This window comes from Terrapene carolina, unplaced genomic scaffold (assembly GCF_002925995.2).
Source record: "Terrapene carolina triunguis isolate 2854851 unplaced genomic scaffold, T_m_triunguis-2.0 Scaffold833, whole genome shotgun sequence".
NCBI classification, from domain to species: Eukaryota; Metazoa; Chordata; order Testudines; family Emydidae; genus Terrapene; species Terrapene triunguis.
Window position 1 is genome coordinate 2,759,478 of NW_020665184.1, and position 14,686 is coordinate 2,774,163.

The window sequence follows — 14,686 nt, forward strand, 5'->3', positions numbered from 1 at the left end:
CCGAGGGGTTAAGGAAGCGCCGCGGCCGCAGGTGGCCCAGGGAGGGGACAGGGCAGCAGCCCCCAGGCGAGGGGCGGATCGGGGCGGCCCCTCCTGCTGGAAACCGCCCCCCACATCCCTGCCGGAGACCGAGGCGCGCTCAGCGGCTGCCTCCCCTCGCTCCGCCGCCTCCGGAGCCCCGAGCCCGCCTGGCAGGGGCCGCTCGCCCCCCGGGGGCCGGGCCATGGGCTAGCGGGGGCGCCAAGGCGGGGGCCCCAGTCCCTGGCAAGGCGAGGCTGATGGCACCAGCCGCTCGCTTCCTTCCACAGCCCCGGCAGCGGGGGGCAGAGAGCCGCTCCCGGATGCCCGCGCCGCCCCGCCATGCCCGTGGGCTCCGGCCGTAGCGGGCCGCCCTGGCGAGCGGCTCCCCGCACCCGCGAGCCGCCCGGGCGAGGCTGAGCGTCGGCGGCGTCGAGAGCCAACATGGTGGAGCTGGAGAAGGAGGTGCTGCCCCTGCCCCCTCGCTACCGCTTCCGGGACCTGCTGCTGGGGGACTGGCAGGCCGACGAGAGGTGAGGGGGGCCCGGGCATGGGGGGCACTGGCGCCCGGGGGGGGCTGGCGCGGCCCCGGAGCCCCTGGTCCCCGCTCCAGCTTCGCCAGCCCAGCTCTGGGGCGAGCTGTGCCCGGGCGGCGCTGGGGGCGCCGGGCTCTCTGGGGCGTGGCCCCCGGGCTGCCCGCTGCAGCTCTCGGCCTGGGCGGTGGGCGGTGGGTCTTCCCATCCCCCCTTTGAGGCGGGGCGGGGGGGGGCAGGCTCCAGCTTTGGACTTGCAGGGGGCTCAGTCCCCCTCCCGGGTCAGTGCCACCCCCCCAGAGCCTCCCCCAAAGTCCCTGCTGCGGTCTGTGTCCTGCCGCGGGAGGGATGGGGGCAAAGGGGGAGGCGCCGCCTCGGGGCGTGGAGAGGGAAGGGAGCGGCAGCGTGGTCTGGTGTTTGGTGCCAGGACTCCTGGGTTCTCTCCCCGGCTCCGGGAGAAGGGGGAGGCTCCGGAGCAGAACGGCTGGCGCCGTCCCTGAGGACCCCCGGGAAGCCAGGGCTGTTTCCCAGACCATGTTGGGTGGAGCGGGGCTGCGACAGGGGACACCGGCTGGCTTTCGGTGGCTCTCCGTAGCGCCCTGGGGTGTCGCCTGGCGCCCCGGGGTCCTTTGTGGCTCTGACAGCTGCTGCTTGGGATCTCCGGGGGGCTGCCTGGGCTCTCTATGGGGGGTCTCCAGGGGGCTGCTTGGGATCTCCGGCGGGCTGCCTGGGGTCTCCAGGGGGGGTCTCCAGGGGGCTGCTTGGGATCTCCGGGGGCCTGCCTGCCCCCCCCCCCCCCCGCGGCTGGGCGCAGCAGGAGCCCCCCCGGCTGAGCATGGGGGCACGTCGCGCACTGTGTGGAGCTGGGCGGTTTCCCCGTGGCATGGCGGGGGGCGGGGGGGTTCCATGGCACTGCGTGGGGCACTGTGCTTGGGGCTCTGTCCGGTGTCCCCGGGGGTCTCCCTGGCTCTGACTGGCATGCACAGCGCACGGCCCGGTGCTGCAATGTCCCCCCCCCCCCCCGCAGCAACACGTGGGGGCAGGGGTTCAGGCAATGACAATGTGCCCCAGCCCTGCCCGGAGGGATCCCCCAATGGGACACCCCGTCTCCATGGCTCATGCAGTCCCCAGCCTCTCTGCTGAGCCGGCCCGTCCCCCTGGAGATCCCGCCCCTGGGGTCAGATTGGAGCCGGGATCCCATTCCCCACCCCCCTGGGCCAGCCAGTCCCTGCTGCTCTGGGACTGGATGGTGAGAGGCAGATGGGGGGGGGGATCAGGTCAGGAGTGAGGGGCACCGGCAGAGCTGGGGGGCAGGGCTGGGATAGAGGGGGCTCCATGTCGGGCTTGAGGGGCACCAGCGAAGCTGGGGGGCTGGGGGAGCCCAGGGCTGGGTTAGCGGCAGGGCTCTGCAGGTCAGGAGTGAGGGGCACTAGCAGAGCTTGGGTGGGGGGAGCCCAGCGTGGGGCTGGTCTGGGTCTGTTCTTCCAGTGACCCGAGTCTCGGTGGCCTGGGGCTGCTGGGATCTAGCAGCTCCCAAGGGGTTAATGAAGCTGTGAGCCCAGATTGGTGAAGGGGGGGTGTTTTCAGAGCTTCCCTGGAGCCCATTCTCCCCCCCCCATCCACCCACACCCCTCCTGTTCCTAGCCTGCTTCCTGCGACAGTCACCGGCTGCTGCCTGCTCATTGGAGCGGGGGATATGGGGGTAGCTTTGGTGTGCCCTGGTTCATGCAGAGAGATGTGTGGGTGGGGGGTGAATACGGGGCAGAGATGGGAAGGAGCAGGAGCCGGGCTGGGATACCCTCTTCAATCTCAGCTCATTTCCCCCTGTTGCCCCAGCGCCTCCCCCTTGGGCGGAGGCCTCCTGGAGCCGGCTCCCTGCAGCCTGAGCGGGTACCCGGGGCTGTCGGCTGGTGCCAGCGAGGGGAACCTTCTGGGGCTTTAAGGGCCAGCCTGGATCTGGCCCAGCGGGCAGAGGCTGGGTGGAGGAAATCGGTTGTGGTTAACTAGGTGTATCCCACTATGGTGTGCACAGACCACAACCCAGCTCCGGGGGCGCCCCCGTCGTCCCGCGCGCTGCAGAGACCGCGTGAGAGCCCGTCCCTCCCCCAGAGAGCTCCTCAAGGATCATTCTCACCCGCTTACAAAGGGAGAACTGAGGCCCAAGACAGACAAAGATTTGGAGGGGAAACCGAGGCACGGAGCAGGCAAGTGACTCGCCCTGCTCACTGGGTGGCAGAGCTGGGCATAGAACCTAGGAGTCCTGCATGCCAGGGCCGTGCCCGCCTCGCAAGCACACGCCCCCCATGGGATTTTGCCTCCCCCTGAATGTTGCATACAGAGCGTCTCAGCAGAAGGTGCCATCTCGGTGTCTGTTCCCTGATGGACAGGCAGCCCCCCCAGCGCAGCCTGTGTCCCCCCCCTCCCGACTGCTGAGCCATCCCTGCCTGGCTTAGGAGCAACCGGAGTGATTAACACTCGCTTGACTCGCTGCGGAAGGGAGATTGATAGACCCGCGCCCACGCTGGTGTCTCAATGTGGTGGTTGCTGATCGCAAGGCCTGTTCCCCCTCCCTGTCTTTGTGTCCCCCCCATCCCTGGCTTCACCCCAGCCCAGCATCCCCTGGCCTGCCTCTCCCCACCCCAACCCGCTCCCCAGGGGGCAAGGCCTGGACCAACGCCCTCCTCACCCATGTCCCAATTTCTAACACCAAGGTGCAGCCTGCTGAGACTACAGCTCCCAGCATGCATTGCTCCCCCCCACTGTTTATGCTTGGCTACCGACATAGTGGTGCATGCTGGGCATTGTAGTTTCCCAGTGCCGCAGCGCCAAGAGTAGAGAACAGGGCAGCTGCAGCAGCGGGATCCTGGCCTTTTGCCAATGAGGCATCGCTCAGCTGGGCTGGAACCCTAGCTGGGGGGGGAGGGGCTGGAGTGCGGACTCCTGGGTTCTAAGCCTGGATTTGTGACCTTTCCCTGCTCTGTGACTCAGTTTCCCCATCTGCACAATGCTGGTAGCTCCCCATCCTCTCCCACGGTGAGGGGCTGTGTGGCTGCACCTCGTTGAGGGCATGGAGGGGGTCGGGTGCCCATCTGGAGCTGGCTGGGACCCTGGGCGGAAGGAGCGGACCAAGCTTGGCCTGGGCTGGCGTAGGGCCTCTTGGGATTCACCACTGGCCTCCAGCTCCCCAGGGAGCTGAAGTCTTGATGGCTTCAGGCAAATGGGTTCCCGCCAGTGGCTTATGGCCCTTCCTGGGCCTCCACTGGCCGAGGCATCAGCGGGCTGGAAGAGAGCGGGGGGGGGCACTGCCTTTCCATCCCTTGGCTCTCCCTGCGGGAGCTTGGGCACATCCATGCATCTCTGCAGGCCTCAGTTTCCCCATCTGTAAAAGAGGGACAATAATCCCTCCTGTGGCTAGTAGACTGGGAGCTTTCAGGGTAGGGGCTGTCTCTCGCCATGTGTGTGCAGCCGATCTCCCCCAGTGGGTCTGGGCAGCACCTGGCACCACGAGCACCCAGTGGTGCCCGGTGCGACGGGGCCCGTGTTCTCAGTGTGCACGACCCTCATCCGATTAACGATAATCACAAGATCCGGGGCTTGAAAGTTGAATATTTTATTCCTCTCGTCTGGCCGTCTCCTCCCTTTCTCCGAGTAAGAACCAGAGCCCTGTAATGGGAGCCGGAAATAAAACACCGGCCCATTTATCCTTCCCCGCGACAAGTGGGGAGATTGGAAGTAAGGGGGCAAAGGGGGGAAATTGGCCCCCGGCGTTATAATTAGCCATGACGTGGGGGTGGGAGCATTTAGCCAGGGTCTGCTCTAGGAATGATCTGCGGGGGCCATGCAGCAGGTCAGAGGAGCTGATCACAACGTCCCTTCCGGCCTTGGAATCTCCCACTGCATCTGCTCCCGGGGCCGGCGCGTCTCAGCCGGTTCGACGTTTCGCACCTGGTGGAGCCCTGCAGGGCAGGAGGCCTTGCTCCGGCAGCAGCCGCAGGGCGTTTGGGGGGGGGGGGGCAGGGATCTGCCGGCGGCTGAGTGCCCCGGGGTCCGGGCGGGGCTCTGGAGCAGCAAAGGGAGGCAGGGTGCGGGGGCCGTGCCCAGTGGCATGCTGGGAGCAGCGGAAGGTGGGAATGAGCAGCTTCGTTCCTCGTGCGTCTCCTGCAATTGATACAGGGCACCCCAAGAGGGGCTGAGCCGGCCCCTTGCCCTCCTGGGTCCTGCTATGCTGGGTGGCTCAGCCCCCAAAGCACCTAGAGACCCTACAATAACAAACCAGCACATGGAGCCCCTGCGTGACCCTCTATTAACATACGGGTGAATGCAGCTGCCGTGTTCATAATTGATCCTATGCTAACGAAACACTATAGGGGTCTGCGCACCCTACAATAAACCAGAGCCCAGCTCCATGCACCCTACAATAACAAACCAGCTCCGCGCACCCTACAATAACAAACCAGCGCCCGGCTCCGCGCACCCTACAATAACAAACCAGCTCCGTGCACCCTACAATAACAAACCAGCGCCCGGCTCCGCGCACCCTACAATAACAAACCAGCTCCCCGCACCCCTACAATAACAAACCAGCGCCCGGTTCCGCGCACCCTACAACAACAAACCAGCTCCGTGCACCCTACGATAACAAACCAGCGCCCAGCTCCACGCACCCTACAATAACAAACCAGTGCCTGGCTCCGCGCACCCTACAATAACAAACCAGCACCCGGCTCTGTGCACCCTACGATAACAAACCAGCTCTGTGCACCCTATGATAACAAACCAGTGCCCGGCTCCACGCACCCTACAATAACAAACCGGGTCCACGCACCCCTACAATAACAAACCAGTGCCCAGCTCCGTGCACCCTACAATAACAAACCAGCTCCATGCAGCCTACAATAACAAACCAGCGCCCGCTCCGCGCACCCTACGATAACAAACCAGCTCCGTGCACCCTACAATAACAAACCCGCGCTCGGCTCCGCGCACCCAGTGTGCCAGGCGGCGTGGTGAGTGCTGATAACGGTGCCAGTTCCGCCCCCTTCCCAGCAGCCGGGGGAGACGTCTAACTGGCAAATTACTGTTTTTCTTGGACTGTCACAGGAGCTGGGTGCTGGGCGGGCACCGAATGGGAACGCAGCTGGCGAGAGATTCCCTCATCTGGCCGGCCACCCACCCACCCCCTGCCACGCAGGAGCTCCTGCAGGGCTGATCACCACATTTCAGCCACCAGCGGCTCCTGGGGGCCTGAGGGGGGCTGGGTTCATGGCTGCAGGGTCTGGGGGAGGGGAGGCAGCTGCTAAGGCAGCACCAAGGGGAAATGATCCCAAAGGGTGGAGGCCCAGTGGGAGAGGGATCCAGGATTCACCCCCAATCTCCAGTCTAGATGACAGAGTCCTGGGAATAGAATCCAGGTGTCCAGCACCCTGCTCTAACCACTAGCCCCCACTCCCCTCTTAGTGGCAGAGAGAGAACCCAGGAGTCCGGGCTCCCAGAGTCCTAAGGGATATTGCTCCCGCCAGCCCCTCTGCTCCCCGTGGACCTCTGCCTGGCCCCAGCGGTTCTCAGCCTCGGCCGGAGCAGAGGGAAAATCTGGGAGCTGCTCTTGGCTCGTTATTGGTTCCTTTCATTGCCAGTCTCAGCTGCCCAGGACGGCTCCGGCCCAGCAACTGCAGCCTAAATTCGGCCTTAGCCTGCCAACCAGGCCCTTCCCCTCCTCCCCCTCCCAGCCTGCAGGCAAAGGGGCTTTGGATTCTTCCCTGTTCCTGGGGGCGGGGGGACAAGAAAAGGAAAAAGTTCCGTCGGCTGCACAGAGCTGGAGTGTCAGAGACAGACGGGAGCGTGGGCAAGAAACAGGAGAGATTTTCTCTAGCTCTACTGGTGCCCCTCTGTCCTGACCTGCAGCCCAGCTCTCTAGGCCGGGGGTACGCGGCCTCCTGCCCCTTGGCTAGATGTGTCAGCAAATTGCTCACACCTGACGGGAGGTGGAAGCTGGAACCCGTGTCAATTTCCCTCCCACGTCCGCTTGTTTGTCAGCGGAGCGAGTCCCCCGGGGGGGTCCCAGCCTGTCTGCTCAGCCCCAGCCCCCCGAGCCCAGCTCCGGCCCCGCTCCCAGAGACTCCCAGTGCTGATCCGTTAGCTCTCGTCGAAAGGGCCTCGCGCCTGCCGCCTTCAAAGGGCAGTAGCTTCCCCGCTCAGCCCCTTGGGGAAGGCTCAGCTTGTCCCTCTTTGCACCATCCGCCTCGCTTGTCGAGTGGCTTTCTTGACGCCTCCGTTGTGTGGGAGCCGAGCGGCTGCACCCCATCGTCCCCGGGAGAGACGCTGCGTCTGGCCGGGCTGCGAGTCCCCTTTCTGCCTCGGTAGCCAGCTCTGGGGGGTGGAGAGAGGCTGCAGCCTCGAGCAAACCTCGTCTCCCTGCAGAGCACAGCGCCTGCCTGGGAGATCCGTGTCCCGCAGGTGGGTCCCTGCTCTGGCCATGCCTTGCTGGCAACCAGCCCACAGCCCCTTGGATTGCCCAGCTCTCCCCAGCTGTGGCACTCATGCACCACAGGTCCTCGTGCAGCCACTGGCACTGGTGCAAGGTGGGCGTGAAACGCTCCCAGCCAGCCTCTCCCTGTCCTGGGGGTGGCGGTGGGGGCCTGTCACAGGTGCACGGCTGCGCTGGGTGTTGGACAGGGGAAGGCTGGGCCACGTGAGAGTTGCAGCTTTTAGAGGGCATCACACCGGACATCTCTGGCAGCCAATCCGTGCCTGGGCGTAGCACTGCCAAAAGCCAACCAGAATGTGGGTGTGGCATTCCCCTGACAGCCAATTAGAGCAGGGGTGTGGCACTGCCAACAGCCAATCAGAATGGAGGTGAGTGTGGCAGGCTCTCTGACAGCCAATCAGAGCAGGGGTGTGGCACTGTTGACAGCCAATCAGAAGTGGGGTGACCCAGACAGCAAGTGTGAAAAATCAGGACGGGGGTGGGGGGTAATAGGAGCGTATATAAGAAAAAGACCCAAAAATCGGGACTGTCCCTATAAAATCGGGACATCTGGTCGCTCTCATCAGAAGATGGGTGTGGTATTCTCCCTGACAGCCAATCAGAGTACGGGTGTGACATGAGCATCAGCCAATGAGAAAGTGCCTGTGGGTTATCCCGCACCATAAGAGCCCGTGGGCTGGTGCTCTGTGCTGAGAGAGCCCCCAGAGCTGGGGTGCTGCTCCCTCTCCCCCTCAGACCCTGATGCTGTGCACCTCTCTCGCCCAGCACCCCCTGACGTTTGGTGCAGGGGGCGGCCAGGGTCTAGCAGGATCAGCTGGTTCGGCTCCCGGCTGGGCGAGTGACCTCTGACCTTCTGAGAACGTTTCCCTGTGGGTTGTTAAAAAGCGGTTGGGGGGGGCAGGGATGCCCCAGCCCTATTTTGAAGGTCTTCCAACAAGCTAAGAGGGGAACAGCATCAGCGCTTGGGGATCCCCTAAGCCCAGGGGGGGCCTGGCTGGAATCCACCACCCCAGGCCTGCAGCAGCCGGGCACAGGCGGGAGCTGTCATCACCCGCCAAAAGGCTCCCGCCCTGCAGCCCGGGGGAGCCGTTCGCCAGCGAGCTGCAGATGTAGTTCCCACCTGGCTCTGGTCCGGCTGACTCCTCTGCAGCCAGAGCCCTAGGGTGGGCGTTCCCCTCCCAGTGCCCGGGGGGAAGGGCATGGCATGCACCCCGGGGAGCAGCGAGGGGAGAATGAAGCCAAGGGGGCAGGGTCTCGTTAGTACCCCATGCAGGCCAGCCGTGGGGCCGGCCTGGGACGCTCCCCCCCCACATCCCAGCGCACTCCTGGGGGGATCCTCAGCAGGGCCAAAGGGGCAGAACCCCACTGGTATCACCAGGGCTTGTGCAATGTGCGTCACAGGCACAGCTCCCCCCCCCCGTGCCATCCCCCCATTGCCTGGCCACTCAGATCATTTCCCCGCCCGCCCTGGGCACGCCGGGCAGGCAGATTCCCCCTCCAGCCTCCCATTGCCTGGGGGCAGTTGCCTGTGTCGATCCTACCTCCGCTGCGCCCGGCGTGGCTGCCTGACAGACCTCACCCCTGCCACTGCAGACACCCTGCCCAGCCCCACTGGGACAAAAAGAAGGGGTGACCGGGACCCCCCCACAAAGAAACCCTACAGGCCTAATGCAGCCCCCATCAGCCGGCACCTGTTACCCATGTCCTAAATAGCACCATGCAAGCTGGGGTGGGGGCGGGTACCCCCAGCAATGGCCCCTTTGCTCCCAAGGGGTCTGCTGAGGACAAAGCCCTGTTGCTCTAATGATTGAACCCCCCCGGGATGGGTGGGGGAGCTGAGAGCAGCCCCCAGGCGTCTGGGCGTCGGCAGCGCCTGGCACCAGCTGCTTCCCAGACTCAGCTCCAACGAGGTTTTGTTATTTCTCCTCGCGCCGGATCCGCGGGGCTGCCTCGCCGTCCCCTGGCCCCTCACTGGGATTCGATATCGCCCTGTGTGTGTGTGCGGGGGGATTGTGGAACGGAGCCGCACCAGGCTGCCCCACACTCTCACTTCAACCGTGGACCCCTTCTGAGCCGCCCAAAGATGGGATGGGGCAGGGAATGGGGCACGGGGTCTTTCCCCTCTAGGAATGTCAGCTCCAATCTGACCCCAGAGCAGGGGGCTGGCTGGCTGGCTGGCTTGGGAGGGCACAGGGCCTTTCCCCTCTTGGGAGCTCCGGCTCCAGGGTGGGGGACTGGATGGCTCGGGGGAGCAGGGAATAGGCCCCAGGGCCTCTCCCCACTAGGAGACCAGCTTGATGACTACTCCCACCAGCTCAGTGGCTTCTTGGTGAAATAGTCCTGGGGAACCGGTGCCCCGGGGTCTGGAATCGCCCTGGGGCCTGGTGCCCCGGGATCTGCGATCGCCCTGGGGCCCGGTGCCCTGGGGACCGGTGCCCCGGGGTCTCTGAGGGCCCCGGCAACTGGCACCCCAAGCTGCAGAGTTTTCTTCCTCCATCCCAGAGGCCGCCTGTCCTCCCGGCGTGGGTGTCACTCCAGCCGTGGCTACTGTGAGAGGGGTGGTCTGGCCCTGCCCTGGCTTTGAGCGCCTGGTGCCAAGGCTCTGTACGGTCGGCTGGATTGTCTGGGGGGCAGGGGAGAGCCGGCCCCTGGATTAACTCCCACAGGGCTGTGGCTCTGACACGGCACCTTCCTTCCTAGGTGAATCCCGAACGGTGTGTGTGTGGGGGGTCAGGGACGTGTCCCTCCTGTCCCTGCCCTGGCATCACTGCGACAGTCACACTCAGGGCAGTTCCCCATCGCGCAGTGATGGGCTCAGGTTCCCTGCAGACCCAGGCAGACACATGCCCACACATCCTCTGGGCAACCAAATGGCAGATGAAATTCAATGTTGATAAATGCAAAGTAACGGACATTGGAAACCATCATCCCAACTATACCTATGAAACGATGGGGTCTAAATGAGCTGTTACCACTCAAGAGAGAGATCTTGGAGTCACTGTGGAGAGTTCTCTGAAAACATCCACTCCATGCGCAGCGGCAGTCAAAAAAAGCGAACAGGATGTTGGGACTCATTAAGAAAGGGATAGAAAATAAGACAGAAAATATCATTTTGCCTCTATATAAATCCATGGTATAAATCCAGTATTCATCCTTGAATACCGCATGCAGACGCGGTTGCTCCATCTTAAAAAACATATATTGGATTTGGAAGAGGTTCAGAAAAGGGCAACAGAAATGATTTGGGGGATGGAACGGCTGCCGTATGAGGCGAGATTAATAAGACTGGGACTTTTCAGCTTGGAAAAGTGACGACTAAGGGGGGATATGCTAGAAGTCTATAAAATCATGGCTGGTGTGGAAACAGTGACTAAGGAAGTGTTATTTACTCCCTCTCATAACACAAGAACTAGGGGTCACCCAATGGAATTAATAGGCAGCAGGTTTAAAACAAACACAAGGAAGTATTTCTTCACACAACGCACAGTCAACCCATGGAACTCCTTGCCAGAGGATGTTGTGAAGGCCAAGACTATCACAGGGTTCAAAAAAGAACTAGATAAGTTCACGGAGGATAGGTCCATCAATGGCTATTAGCCAGGCTGGGCAGGGATGGTGTCCCTAGCCTCTGTTTGCCAGAAGCTGGGAATGGGCAACAGGGGCTGGATCACTTGATGATTCCCTGTTCTGCTCATTCCCTCTGGGGCACCTGGCACTGGCCACTGTCGGGAGACAGGACACTGGGCTGGATGGGTCTTTGGTCTGACCCAGGCTGGCCGTTCAGATGTTCTTTAAAGTTTTCCTTTGCAAACCACAAGGGCTAGAAACGTAATTCTGTACGTTTGGTGGATGAACGTCACGAGGCTGCTCTCACTCGCTGATGCCAGGCGCTGGGCCCAGGTCCCAGTGCAGGGCTGTAACCCAGCCCTGCCCCCCATGCCCACTGGTTCCCGGGGCGAATGACATGGGCAAAGCCAAGTCCTGGGTTTCAAGCAGGCGGGGGCGCCTGAAATTACTGCGGCTGCCTCCCTCCTCCCGGCGCATTGTCCGATGATCGGGGTGATGGATGCAGGATCCCTGACGAATGCAAACGAGGCAGGTGCTATGGGGAGGGGTGGGGAGAAACCAGCAGCTGAGTATCCCTGCAACAGGCCTCACGCAGCCGCTCGCTGGCGGTGGGGAGGCGGCCGCGTGCCATGGCTGGTGCAGCAGGTCAGGACGCCTGGGTTCTCTTCCCAGCTCTGGCGTGGGGGACGGTCCTTGCCCTGAGGATGTTCCAGTTGAACGTGAAGCCACACGGGGAGCCCGCATGCGATAGCGTCTGCTCCTGCCTAGGGCCGAGGTTGCCGGAGCTGGTGGCTCATCAGGAGCGAGAACATGCCAGTGGGGGGAGCTGGGAGCCGCTCAGCCAGGCTTGTGGCTGGGCACACAGCTGGGGGTGAACCAGCAATTCTGCCAATGGGCCTGGAGCGGAGCTGGGGGGTAGGGTCCGATCGCCACTGCTCTTCTGGGGGCAGACGGTGGTACAACCACAAGGGGCTTTGGAATCCAAATGTCTGGCTGCTCCCTGCATCCTGGCACATCACTGATGCCAGCGTCCCTCCCCGCACCCCCCCAGGCCTGGTACCACCCCGGGCTCCCTCTCCGGCTCAGTGATCACAGCTAACGAGATGCCGATCGGTGGAGGCCAAGCGAAGCGATTCCAGCTTAGGGTCCTGCCAGCCAATTAGGGCCCAGCAGTAAGTGATGCGCTGGAGTGAGGGCCTGGAGCAGCCGGGCTCTGCCAGCCCCAGACACAAGGCAAAGGGGGACCCCAGCCTGATAGGACCTAGGGGGGAGAGGCTGGGCGTGGGATGCAGGCGCTGGGCCAGGACTCGGAGATCTGGGGTGGCCACCCAGCTCTGCCACTGACTCCCTGGGGTGACTGTGGGCAAGTCACTGATCCTGCCCTGCCTCCCTGGGGCCCTGTGGGGTTAAAAGCCCCTGGACTGTGTCAGGGAAGGTGGCACCCTGGGGAGCTGTCTCTGGTGCTGACCCAGGCCTGGCAGAGGCTGCCTGGATCTGCCCGGAGCCCCGTTCCAAGCACGCAGGTCCCTGCAGCCTCAGCTCGTCCCCCACTGACCCCGTCTCTCGCAGGGTCCAAGTGGAGTTTTACGTCAACGAAAACACCTTCAAGGAGCGGCTGAAACTCTTCTTCATCAAGAACCAGCGCTCCAGTGAGTCGCTCCGGCCGCCCCCAGTCCTGGGGGGGGCGGGGGGGCGGCGCAGAGTCTGGGACGACTAGAGCAGGGTGCGGCCTCCCCACAGCCCAGGCACCACAGCCCGCGGAGATGGATGGTTCTGTGGGTCTGCAGCTGCCGGGGCCCCGAACTGGGTCTGCCTGGGCCACAGGGGATGGGACCGAATCCCAGCTCGGAGTGCCCGGGCACCTCCCATTTCTCCCCTCCAGCCCCATCTCCCTCGCCTCGTGGGCGTTACTCTGTCTGTCTTGGGGCCCCGCTAGCTCTAGCTCGACCCTCAGATGTGGGCTTGAGGCAGGAATCCTGTGTCCCACGACTCCTGGGTTTCTCCCCAACTCTGGGAGGGGCAGCAGAGTCTAGTGGTTAGAGCAGGGAGGCCTGGGCGTCAGGAGGCCTGGGTTCCCTTGTAGGCAGTGGGGGGGGGGCTTTGCCCTTGCAGTCTGTGCTCCCCCCAGCGCGGCGCTAGGGGCTCCGCCCGTCTCACCCGCCGTGTGTGTTTCAGGTTTGCGGGTGCGTCTGTTTAACTTCTCCCTCAAGCTGCTCAGCTGCCTCCTGTACATCATCCGGGTGCTGCTGGACGACCCCCAGGAGGGCCGAGGGGGCTGGTGAGTGAGGCCCCCCCTGCCCCGGCCATGACTAGCTCAGAGCCCCCCAGCTGCGGGCGGCCAGGAGACACAGCCCTATGGGGACCGGCAGCGCCGTGCTGGGAGCCGCACAGAAAGGGTGGGGTGGGCACGGGCGCCCCCATGGGCAGCCCCCACGTTACCCAGAATGCTCTCTGCCGCGGGCACCGCTGGGTCTGCTGGCTCGGCCCGGGGCTCCAATCACCCCACCCTGCACGTGCCGGGCAGGAGAGGCTGTCTGAGCACCCTTGGCACAGAGATCACAGCGGGCACCCCGGGGTGGGTGAACAGAAACCAGGGCCGGCCCGGTGAATGGAGACGATAGCCAGGGGCTCAGAAGTCTGTCTATCTGTCTGTCTCCTTCTGCTTTTCCAGCTGGGGCTGCCCCAGGCAGAACCACTCCGCTCACCACCTGAATAAATTTGACTGGTAAGTGTCTGGAGGTGCCAAGCCGGCGGGGCCAGGGCTGGGGAGCACTGGAGCCTGCCCTCAATGTGGCTTTTCTCTTCCAGGACCCCGATTATCTGGGTGAATAGGCCTCTGCCCCTCTGGGGGCTGCAGGTGAGTGGGGGGGGTCCTGCAGGGGGAGCAGGGGGGGACTGGAGCGCATGGGGGTTAGTGACTTGTGGGGGCCTAGGAGTCTGTGTCCTAGTATTGGGGGGGTTGCCTTGGGGGTGTGATGGACACATGGAGGGACCCCCCCACTGGGAGGGGACTGAGCTGGTCACACGGGTTATCGAGGGAGGTGGCGTGTCGGCAGTTTCACCAGCCTCTTTCCTCCCAAAGGATCCCAGAGGTTGCTTCTCTGGGCGCTGACATGCAGCCACCTCTGGGGTGGGGCGTGGTCACCTGGCAATGTTTAACAGCCGCTAGGCAATGCTGCACACACAAGGGGCAAGGGAACAGAGCTGATCCCAGGCAGCGAAGAGCAGAAGCCAGGAAGGCCCAGGACTCGGAAGCCCCAGCCAGCCTGGGGTTGGGGTCGGGGTTCGGGTTGGGGTGGAGAATGACTCACTTTAAATATCTACCCTCTGGCCAAGGGCTCCGGGGATCATTCCGGCGGCGGATGGAATCCGTGACTTCCAAAGACCTCCGTGACTTCAGCACCAGAGGCTGGGAGCTGCAGGGTCCTGCCTGAGGCAGCGGGGCCCCCAAACTCCCAGCCGCCATGGGCATCAGGGGGATCCCCGCAGCTCCCCACCGCCCCTGGAGCTCTGAGCCCCCACAGGTGGTGCCGAAGATTTGGCCATGAGTATTTTTAGTAAAAGTCAGGGACAGGTCGTGGGTAATAAAGAAAAATTCACTGAGCCCGCGACCTGTCCCTGACCTTTACTAAAAATACCCATGGCCAAATCTTCGCCGTCATCCCTGGGCTGCTGGGCCGCCGGCTGCTCGGCAGGAGCTGGGGTCCTCTCCCAGTCCCCTGGGACGCCCGAGGCCGTGCGCTGGTGGGGAAAGCTCCGGGCTCCATGTGGGGCTGGCAGCGTCATTCCCCTACTGACCCCTCCCTCTGTTCCCCACCCCCAGGTGCTGGTGGCTTTGATCAGTTTCCTGGAGACGATGCTGCTGGTGTATCTTGGCTACAAGGTACAACTGGGGGGGGAGGCTGCTCTGTGCAGGAGAAAGCGGGTTCCCCCTCTGCCCCCCCATGCCCCCCTCCCGGGATCTCTGCCTTTCCGCTGCTATCTCCTGCTACAGCGGGGGGGTCCCTCTGAGCGAGCCAGGGGAGGGGGCCAGACTCGGCGCGGGTGTAAATCGATGGAACCACCCTGGTTTACCCCAGCTCAG

The 14,686-nt window shown here is 63.6% G+C and overlaps 1 protein-coding gene across 1 annotated transcript in view; it reads left to right on the plus strand.

Moving 5' to 3' along the window:
- The first annotated feature begins 462 nt into the window (after positions 1-462).
- Positions 463-14,686, plus strand: part of LOC112112269 (potassium channel subfamily T member 2-like) — a 39,310-nt gene continuing 25,086 nt past the window's right edge. The window contains exons 1-6 of the mRNA XM_026660598.2: positions 463-551; positions 12,172-12,251; positions 12,778-12,880; positions 13,274-13,327; positions 13,411-13,459; positions 14,426-14,485. Coding sequence (XP_026516383.1) covers positions 463-551; positions 12,172-12,251; positions 12,778-12,880; positions 13,274-13,327; positions 13,411-13,459; positions 14,426-14,485 — 435 coding nt within the window. The remainder of the gene's footprint in view (positions 552-12,171; positions 12,252-12,777; positions 12,881-13,273; positions 13,328-13,410; positions 13,460-14,425; positions 14,486-14,686) is intronic.